Below are 10,860 nucleotides of genomic sequence, written 5' to 3'. Positions count from 1 at the left end.
TTTCAATTTATTCTTTTTCAGTTCACTTTTTTTTTTTTTTACATTGTGAAAATTTTGACATAAACTAATATTTACAGTTTTTTATTTAGACCTACATAAAAAGAGCTATATTTTTATATCTCAGTTTTGGTTGAGTATTTCTGTTCCCAGTGTGTCCATGATGGTCTCTAGCTTGTTAATATTTATTTAGGGCTTCCAAACCAAACACAAAGTGTTTATTCTGAAAGATAAATAAGCACTTACTTAGCTTTTATTTAAAGAAAAAAAACAACTTTTTATCTTTCCTTGAAGAAGTATAATTTAATGAAAAGTGATGAAAAATGTATCATTTATTACATTATGTGTCATTAATAAAAAATAACAGCAAAGAGGAAAGAAAGCTCTGTGATAAAGAAAGCTTTGGACCCCAAAACCTGGGAAGCCTTAATCATTCATATCACTGAAAAGGTATATTCATTTAAACCAAGGCTATTTCAAACACTTGGTGTTGACATTCAGTATGATAAGCAGTAATTGTGCATTAAATGAGCAAACTGCATTCATATGAATGCAACAGAGCTAAACAGCAAAAAGTTGTGATCCAATGGATGCAGAAATATTGACTGTTCACAATTAAATAATAATTTGTTCATGCGTCTAGTAGCTCGGGTGAAACCCCTGTTTTTTTTTAAACCATCAGCATAATTGTTCAATGCTGACATCTCGCAGGTCCAGGCCAGCAAGACTGGGTGGGCTGGTGCATGTGATGTTGTTAAAGATTGTTATAAGTGTATGAGGCTCTTCACCCTCTGCCAAGGTCTCCACCTGCCGTGGAATCACATGTGGCTTCTGCAAGCTGAAATCCTTAAAAGCTTTCGCACTGCAGTCACATTTCCAGCTATTACCTGATAGCCAGAGTCGGTCTAACCCATCTGGAATGGAAGGTGGAAGCACAGTCAGCGCATTATCCTTCAGGTTGAGGTAGCGCAGACGTGGTAGCATATATAATGTTGCGTTTTGTAGAACATCCAGCTTATTTCCAGAGAGGTCCAGCCAAGATAGGTGTTGTAATGGTAGAAGAACTTCCGAAGGAATATGGCGGAGGAGGTTGTTGGATAGCAGAAGGTAATCAAGACTCTTTAATCCGTAGAAGTTGTGGGAAGAGAGCGACACCAGTTTGTTAAATCGTAGATCGAGCTGTTGCAGCCCTTGGAGCTCCACAAAACTTTGACGCTCCACCACAGAGATGTTGTTGTGTTGTAGGAAAAGTCGACGCAGACCTGACAGACCAGCAAAACCTTGGGTGGATACTTTGGTCAAACAGCCTTTGTCAAGATGAATGCTATGTAGCTTTGAAAGGCCTTTAAACACTTGGTCTGGAAGACTGCGGAAACAGCTACCAGCGAGCTTGATCACCGCCAAGTGACTGAGGCCTAAGAAGGTACCCGTCCGTGCCTCCTGCAGCCTATTGTATTCTAAGTTAAGCACCTCTAAATGGCCCAGTCCTTCGAAAACTCTCTCTCCTAGGGACTTTATCTTGTTGTGGCATAGACAGAGCTCTTCAAGATACTGCAGGTCACGAAATGTACCTGGCTTTAGGCCACTTACTGTGTTGTTTGACAGGCGAAGTACATGCAGGCTGTGTAGACCAAGGAATGTTTCATCATGGATCACGGAAAGATGATTTCTGCTCAGATCCAACCATCTCAAAGACTTCATGCCCATAAATGCTCTAGGTGCCACTGTTACAATCTGATTCTGGTTAAGGTAAAGCTTTTGCAGCTTCGTAAGTTTGAGAAAGACATTGGCCTTGATAACCCTTAAAGAGTTTCCACTTAAATCCAACTCTTTAAGTTCTGTAAGACCCTGGAATAGCTGAGGCTGTAGATAAGCCAAGCGATTCCCAGCAAGCACCAGCTCCCGTAAGCCATGCAGGTCATGAAATCCAGTCTCAGGAAGAACCGCAAGGGAATTCCATCCAAGATTTAGGAGCCACATATGAGAGAGACCTGCAAATAACCTTTCGTCTATGCGGGACAGTTGATTGTTCTGGAGACTAAGGGAAGCAAGGTTAGGGGTGTTTTGAAAAATGGTACCCGGTAATGAGCGGAGATTATTTCGCTCCAGGTGGAGGTGAGCAAGAGCATGCAGACCTCTGAAGACCTGGGAGTCGAGGCTTGACAACTGGCCGCTTTGTAGATTCAGGAACTCCAGATTGCTCAGATTTTTAAAGGCGTCGGCTGAGAGGGTAGTAAACAGGTTTCCGTCTAGCCATAAAGTACGTGTAGCTGCAGGGATATTGACGGGGACCTGTGTGAGGTTCCGCACGCTGCAGTAGGCGATGAGCTCTAGTGTATAGTCATCGGTGAGGCACGAGCAGCTCTTTGAGCAGGAGTCCTCCATGGGCTTTGCTTCTTCGGTGGTAACATCTGCCCACACCAGTGATGTTCCCAGTATGCATAACACCAGCATAGACAACTGCATCCCTTTTTACAGGAAAAAACAGCAATAAGTGATAACAGAGATTCATTTCATCGATCCCAATCTTATCAGTGATAAAACTCAGTCATTGACCTTTTAGACAACTAGACAGTATTTTAATTAGTGACTTTTTTCCCCCTTTTTTTGCAAGCTAAAGCTCTTGCTTTTCATTTAGATTTAATTTATAAGGGAGAAAAATCTGTTTCATTTGCTGTTATTTTAATATGGTGCTGTTTTACCTGTTGTTCAGTAGTCTTTGGGAGTTCGGCAAGTTTTCACTGGAATGGTGGCATGTGTATGTGTGTGTCTGTGTGTGTGTATGTGTGTATGCGTGTGTGGGAAGTCTAGGCTGTCTCTGCCCCTTTTTGAGGCACAGAAACAAAATTAACCCCTTCCTGTCCTCCCTGTCTGCTGTATGTTTGTTTGGTAAATATTTACCCTCTGTCCTAAAGTCTTGATTACCAAAATCATCCGAGTTATTATTATTTTTTTAATTATTATATATATTTTTGGAGCTATATTGATGTATTTCTGTGAGTGCTGTATTCTCTATTGATTGATTATAATCCATGTGTGTACATGTTCCTCTCAGTTTTCTACAGTAAAACCCTCCAGTGCTGCAGTTGCTTAAAACAGATGACTGAATAAAAGCTGTGATGTTTCTGCATCTTAAAGAAAGAACAATTCACAATTGACCACATAAATGTGAAGATAGATATAGATTATTACAGCAGTGGTAAAACCATCAGTAAAACCCGAATACTGCTCTTAGTCCTCATCCTACAACCAAACAATGAGTTCAAACTTTCGCTTTAACTGTGTTTTTCCTAGAAAAACCATCCACTTGGACATGTTCCAAAAGATAGCAAACTTTGAATAGGCACGTTTCCATTTCAGCGAATGGATATGAACTTTGGACCACAAAGAAAGACCAGATATTTAATGAATGTTGAAAATGGAATGATTTTGAGTGCACACTTGTGAAACATTTGCAATGCTTAGTATGAAGAGATAAGTTGCTATATTTTTGAAATCAGTATTAATAATAATAATAATAATAATAATAATAATAATAATAATAATAATCCTATTCCCTATTCCTTTTTCAGTCCCGGGCTTGAGACAGTCCTTGGCGGAGTTCCATATACTGTATAAATATATCAATTAAACTTAGATTTTAATTAGTTTAGAACAAAAAAGATACATTTGGTTACAAACTGAGAACTACTCCTTGTGTACTAACAGGTACTCAACAGTAGAGGACGATGTTACCTTTTTTGGTTAAATAGATGTGATCTAAGAGCACTGAGATTACAGAAGCAGTAGAGGGCAGTGTGACATTCCATCCTGGCTTGTTTCTCCACTCTGACTGTTTGAGATATACTGTATTTTCCCCTATTTTGTGAAAAGGTCATAGGTGTGTCTGAGCCATATACAGTATCTTGTTCTACACAAGGTTGTTCCTCCATTATTTCATTTTCAAGGAAAAGAGAACATTAAAGAAAGTTTTTCTTTCTTTGTATTTTTCTATAATCAGAAGAGGGCCTGGTTCATGCATTGCTTTTTCAGATGAACACTTTAAGTGCATATTCGCCTAATATTTAAGATTCTATTATCTGTCACATGTCACTGTAAAATGGTTTTTATCACAGTTGGAAAGCTGGGGTCAGAGCGCAGGGTCAGCCAGGATACAGCACCCTGAAGCAGATAAGCTTAAGGGCCTTGATGAAATGCACAATGGTAGCAACTTGGGGGTGCTGGGGATTGAACCCCCGACCTTCTAATGAGAAACCAAATAGCCTTTACGGTTTGAGCCACCGCTGCCACATTGAGTGAATTTATTCTTGGCCCAAACCAACGCATGAGGTGGGGTACATCCTGTATGGAGTGGCAATCCATTGCAGGACACGCAAGCACACACACTACATTAAATTGAAATGGAAATGCACATTTATACACTCTGCAAATCTTTGGACTATGGGAGGAAACCAGAATACACAGAGGAACCGCACCAGGCACAGGGAGAACATGCAAACTCCATGGACACAGACTCAAAAGTGGGACTTCACACCGTGCGAGGCCACACTGCTAACCACTATGCCTTATGTAAAATGACATCATTTAAGTTAAATGGCTTTGTTTCATAAGTTCTGATTGTTCTTTGGGTTAGGGTTAGGGTTAGGGTGAGGGTTAGGGTTATGAAGAATGACATCATTTAAGTTAAATGGCTTTGTTTCATGAGTTCTGATTGTTCTTTTTTCTTTTACAGTGAATATTTTAGGTTCATTTTAAGCTTAATTATAAAAAAGAATTTTTTTGTTAATGGTACAAGCTGCCACTGTTTCAATGATTTTGATGCAGTTAATCTAAGCCTGACCCTACCATAAGCTCTCACCACCAGGTTTGTTCCACATGCTGTGGGCGTCTGCAGTAACCAGTGCTGTAAAAAGGCTTGGCCGTCTCTTTGTTGCCTGAAAAAGTGCACCTGAGGTGATCAAACACCATCTGTATTGACTGAGTGATCACTTGATACACTGACCACTTCACCTATATTGCGCACACGGTCACATGGGTCATATACAGTAAATATAAACAATGTCTGTCCATCTGCAACATCTGTAGCATGTAGTGAGTGAGCTGGAACATTTCATCTCCGTTAAGAAGCATGTTTGCGTCATTAAGTAGCATTGACTTAAAGTTAGCAGTCAATGCATCCAGAATTAGTATCATCAGGGAGCTTTAAAGATCATGTGCTTACTTTTTGCTACGTCCTTTTTATTGTGACTAATAGGACTAAAAATAGAGGGTTACCTGGGGCTTGAGAGCAGAATTTCTTAAGTGTTTGACGTGGCTTGCTAACTAAGCCCATGATAGTACTTATTTATACATGAATGCACAGCTAAGAATTAACGAAACACTATAATAGAAAAGTCCTGTAATACATACAGTACCTTGCAAAAGTATTCATACCCCTCGAAAGTGACACAATGTGGCAAAACTTTTAATTTTTGTTCATTTCAGTTCACAGATGCTGTCCATCCGGTCTGACTGAGCTTTAGCTATTTTGCAAAGATAAACAGGCAAAAACTCTCTCTAGTTTACTGTCTAGTTGGACGAAGCGGGTAATTGCAGTGAAAGCTGTTTCTACAAAGTATAAGACTGGGAGGGGGGATGGTGGGGGTGGGGGGATGGGTACACATCACACTTTTCAGATATTTATTTGTAAAAAAAAATAAGTTGAAAACTATTTATTATTTTTCTTACACTTCACGATTGTGTTCGTCTGTCACATAAAATCCCAATAAAATTGTAACGTGACAAAATGTGGAAAAGTTTAAGGGGTATGAATACTTTTGCAAGGCCCTGTATAATGAGATTATATTATATTCATGTTAAAGTGAAAAGACTGTTTATAGTTTTGGTAAACATAAACAGCTTCTGTGGGAAATGTTTATTCAATCAACTTTCATACAGTTTGGCTTTGAAATGCATTCCCTTTGACTCTGTGTTAAGAACATGAATAGTGTGTCTTATATCTATCTGTTTTTTAAACCTGGTATTTATTCTCTATTCTGTTGCAGAAAATAGCGGAGAAATAGCCCCATAAAGGGTTTATTTATTTATTCATGTTTTTTTTTTTTTTGAGGATGGTGTTATTTGCCATTGTGAGGAAATTTTGCTGAAGCTGTAGTGCACTTCAATCCTTTAGACCTTCGCTCTAAATTCAGAAAGAGTGTATTTTAAATTTACAAAGCTTTCTGTTTATGATGCTATTTTTTATTCTGTTCATTAACATGCCCTATTACACACTGGAGTGACACACACACACACACACACACACGCATGCATGCATGTTGCTGCTTCATCATGTGCATCACACCGACTCAGCACAGATTATTCTCCAGTAACACAAAACTCCTCATTAAACTGGTAAGTCATATAACTTATAGTATAACTAATAAACAGATAACATCTGTTTGGCCAAAATGTTTGAGAACGTCTAGATTAAAGACACAAATGTCATGAAAATTAATGTCATTATTTTTAAAATGAATATATTGTTAATATATTGTGGCGTGGGCGGGGTTTCAATTGGGAACCGTCATGCTTTGCGGGAGGGGTTGTTATGTTGTCACCCTGTTGGGGAAAGGTGTTTGGGTTAGTGGCTTCGGCCAGGTTGTGTGTGTGGGTTAGAAGTGTGTCTTGTGGTTTGTGTGACTTGTAGATTGTTAATGTGCCGTTTATGTAAAAGAGCGATTAAAATACTCCCAGCCATTTGCATTGGGCAGCAAGGAAGCTCACTCGCCTCGTCACGTTCCTACGTAGCGGTGAAAAACCCTACAATATGTATATTTATATACAGTACCATATCTGTTCAATACTGTATGTACAGCACTGTGTAAAAGGCCCGATCATCTGTCGTCATCTGCACCTGTTTCAGTTTTTATGCTTGAATGATTTATAGATCACTATGCTCTGAAACGGCTCAGGTACAGAGACTGAAAATAAAAATAAGACTGAAAATGAGAGACAGAAAAACCCTTTGCAAAGCCTGGAGAACTATTCCTTAACATTTAATTTAAAAATACAAAAAAAGCCTGACTTTTTGGAATTTAAAATATAAAGAAGTAAAGGATGACTTGAGACTTTTGTACAGTACTGCTTAAAATAAGTTTGCTAAAACTCTCACTCACTCTCATCTTCTATACCGCTTAATCCTGTATTCAGGGTTGCAGGGACCTGAAGCCTATCCCAGGAGACCTAGGGCATGAGGTGGGGTACACCCTGGACAGGGTGCCAATCCATCGCACACATACGTACACACACTACGGGCAATTAGGGAACGTCAATTAGCCTAACCTGCAGGTCTTTGGACTGTGGGAGGAAACCCACCAAGCATGAGGAGAACATGCAAACTCCATGCACACAGAGACGGGAATTGAACCTGGACCCTGGAGGTGCAAGGCAATAGTGCTAACCACTACACCACCATGTCGCCGTTTGCCAAAACTACTTTGCATAAACTACCTGTACACTCAAGTGCATGGTCATATATATATATATATATATATATATATATATATATGTGTTGAGTGTATATATATATATATATATATGTTGAGTGTATATATATATATATATATATATATATATATATATATATATATATATATATACACTCAACAAAAATATAAACGCAACACCTTTGCTTCTGCTCCGATTTTTCATGAGATGGACTTAAAGATCTAAAATTCATTCCAGATACACAATATTACCATTTCTCTCAAACTGAGCACTTCTGCTTTGCTGAGATAATCCATCCCACCTCACAGGTGTGCCACATCAAGATGCTGATCTGACATCATGAGTAGTGCACAGGTGTACCTTATACTGCCCACAATAAAAGGCCACCCTGGAAACCATTTTTACTTCCACCCACCCCCGTACGTCCATAGTAATTGCAGCAATTTTAGTTCTAATCTTAAAAAGCTTTTGAATGACTTTCTATTTTTTCCTTCTGCCGTGCGTGTAGCTAGCTCCCATGAAATAAGTCCACTTTAATCAGAATTATATTATGAGCAAGTTCAGAATGTAGCTCTATTAATGTCACACTGCTGCTTTTGTCAATCAGAAATAAATCAAGCGACTTCAAATAAGGTTGCACTATTGCAGCAACAGCGTCGTGTTCTTTATGCACATTTTCAACCACCGACTCCTGGCGGCAACGAGCTGTTCACCTTTGCCATGTTCATTTATCAGTGTTTTCTTTTAACTTCCTCCGCAGATAAAGTTTTTGGTTCGACTAGAGAGTGGTTTTATGTGCTAATATTCACAGCATATTTATTCTGATATATTCACTTGGCTACTGATGAAAAGAGATTCATTCCGAGAAACAGATTCTAAGCACATGCTCTAACCGGCTGAATAGGAGCACTTACACAAAATCAGGCAGATAAAGGTTAAACATCATAAAGGGGGGAAATGTAATATCAGTGAGTTTGGACATTAATAAAAAAAAAATCCAGTAAGCAGTAGAAAACATGCTAATCTCTATAGTCTAAGACTAGCATTAGTACGTGTCATTGATGGTTCAAGAGTTTGTAGTAGAAATAGTTAAAAGATTAGGTTCGATCCCCGGGTGATGCTGTTACCTCTCACAGCCGGAGGTCCAGAGAGAGCTGATTGGCCGAGCTCTCTCACAGGGGAGGGATGAGAGGTACTCGCGCTCCCACATTAATCACGGCTCTACAGCCAATCAGGGGCGTCTGTAAGCTCGCGCACGCGGAAGGAGCGGCTAGCGCTTTCCTCCGAGTGTGTTACTCCGCCCCTAACGGTGCGTGCGCAAGCAGTTTGAAAAGATGCGGTCGGCTGGCGTCACGCGGTTCGGAGGAAACACGTGATAGTCTTTGCCCTCCCAGCTGAATGGTAGTAGTAGCCTTAATGTGGGAGCCCCCTAGTGACGGGGAGGAATTGGCTATGACTAATATTGGGGAGAAAATCTGGAAAAAAAATTATAATAATAATGAAAAATAAGAAATTGTTAAAAGATTAAAGCTAAAATAGTCTGCTGATCTTTAGTGTATTCAGTGATATTATTATTAGTTCTGGTTGAAGTAATAATAATAATATAATATATAATAGTAATAATCATCACGTACGTGTCTTTCTTTACAGCAGAACTCTCTGTCTAACTTATTAATACAAAAAGTCACATTCTGTAAGGTTGAGTATCTTACGCTTTGTTTACACTAAGTTGTCCTTCTTTGGTGGTCAGACAAATACACTCCCTGTTCGGTAATCGGAGAGTAAATCACAAATGAGAAATGGAAAAAGTAGATCGGATAAAGATAGCATATTAAGATTTACTTATACCATTTCAGCGCTGTCATTTCAGCCAAAGTGAAAATATTTATATTATATTATATAATTAATATCTATTGGTGCAGGTGTTTGTTTACATTGAGACATTAGTGCATTAGAAGATTATTTTAAAGTAGATTATTAAATCTGTCACAAAGCTGTTCATAACATCGCTTTTACTCAACATTTAGATTTCACTTATGGTGCAGGTTAAACTTCAGGCAGAGATCTAAGTTCTGCAAAAGCTTTATTAAATTCTGTCCAGCTAATTAAAGACATGCCCACTGTTTTATCCGCATGCACAAGTTCAAAACTTGTGGTTTGTAATCTGGCATGAAACTGCTCATAATTTCTCCTCTACTCAACATTTTGTGAGTGAGTTCTGACCCAATGTACAGATAAAACCTTTGCTTTATTTATATTGATTCCTACCAGCCTTTTGCTGATTTTCTTCATGCTCCTGTACGAATGTTGATAAAAGGCAATCGTCAGTACAATGCCAAGAACACCTGATTTATGTGTAGTGCCACTTACATACAGACAAAAAAACAGCATAAAGGGCGAAGCTTACAAGGGAAAAACCTTCTAAATGAGATGTGCACTAAATCTTCCAGTAATGCAGCTCAGCCATTACCATAGGCACAGACTAACTGTTTCTGCTTTCATACATTTCTCCTTTTAGGCAAAGAGCTCCCATATGGCAGAAAAATCATTTTAATTGGATTTTCATGAATACCACATTTTTTTTGTGTAAATTTGTCTTTTAAAAATGTAGTGAATAATCTATGCATCATGCAAATTTTTGCTCGGTTTGCAAAATTCGTGAAAAGTTGCCTCTATATCTGAATTCATCATTGCTTAGCTTGTAGTCTAGTTCTTTTGCTTCTCTTCATCTTTTAGCCAAAAGTTTTCTTTTTTCATCTATATGTACAATTACGAAATATCTTAACCCTTCGCTGGTTGATCACCTATACCTCATCGTCTATACCACTTTATCCTGTATACAGGGTCACAGGGGGCCTGGAGCTTATCGCAGGAGACTTAGGGCATGAGGAGGGGTACACACTGGACAGGGTGCCAATCCATCACACACTACAGCCAATTTGGGAACGCCAATCAACATAATATTTATGTCTTTGGACTGTGGAAAGAAACCGGAGAACCCGGAGCAAACCCTTGGCCCTGGGGTGCGAGGCCACTACGTCTTTGTGCCACCACAGATGAGCTGTATTATTTCCTGTAGTGTCCAGAGGCACAGGTTTTTCACCTACATTGAAGTTAAATCTTTTGCTGAATTAATTACAGTAAAAACAGTCATCATTGCAGATATCTTCTTCTTTTTCTTCTTCTTCATTGTTGTTTAGCGGTGGTTGGAATCCAGAAGGTTGCATTACCGCTGACTGGAGGTCTCATTGCCCCTTATCTTCCCGACTTCTTAAAGATGATTTTCCAGTCCAGCCTTCCTTGTGTGACCTAACAATCTGCATAATTCAACGATAGTGTTCTGTTTTTTCAGTCTATTTCAGAAGCCTTATCCAT

At 39.0% G+C, this 10,860-nt stretch overlaps 1 protein-coding gene across 1 annotated transcript; it reads right to left on the bottom strand.

The window, feature by feature from the left end:
* Window positions 1-658: 658 nt before the first annotated feature.
* igfals (insulin-like growth factor binding protein, acid labile subunit) lies at window positions 659-2,786 on the bottom strand. Its single transcript, XM_053492877.1, has 2 exons — window positions 2,700-2,786; window positions 659-2,465 (listed from the first exon to the last, which is right to left on the bottom strand). The coding sequence occupies exon 2, from the start codon at window positions 2,461-2,463 to the stop codon at window positions 676-678; it is 1,788 nt and encodes a 595-aa protein (XP_053348852.1). The 5' UTR covers window positions 2,464-2,465; window positions 2,700-2,786; the 3' UTR covers window positions 659-675.
* Window positions 2,787-10,860: the final 8,074 nt, after the last annotated feature.

This window comes from Clarias gariepinus, chromosome 3, assembly GCF_024256425.1.
Source record: "Clarias gariepinus isolate MV-2021 ecotype Netherlands chromosome 3, CGAR_prim_01v2, whole genome shotgun sequence".
Taxonomy (NCBI): domain Eukaryota; kingdom Metazoa; phylum Chordata; class Actinopteri; order Siluriformes; family Clariidae; genus Clarias; species Clarias gariepinus.
Note: the sequence above shows the minus strand (reverse complement) of the source record. Positions and strands in the feature narration are given on the sequence as shown.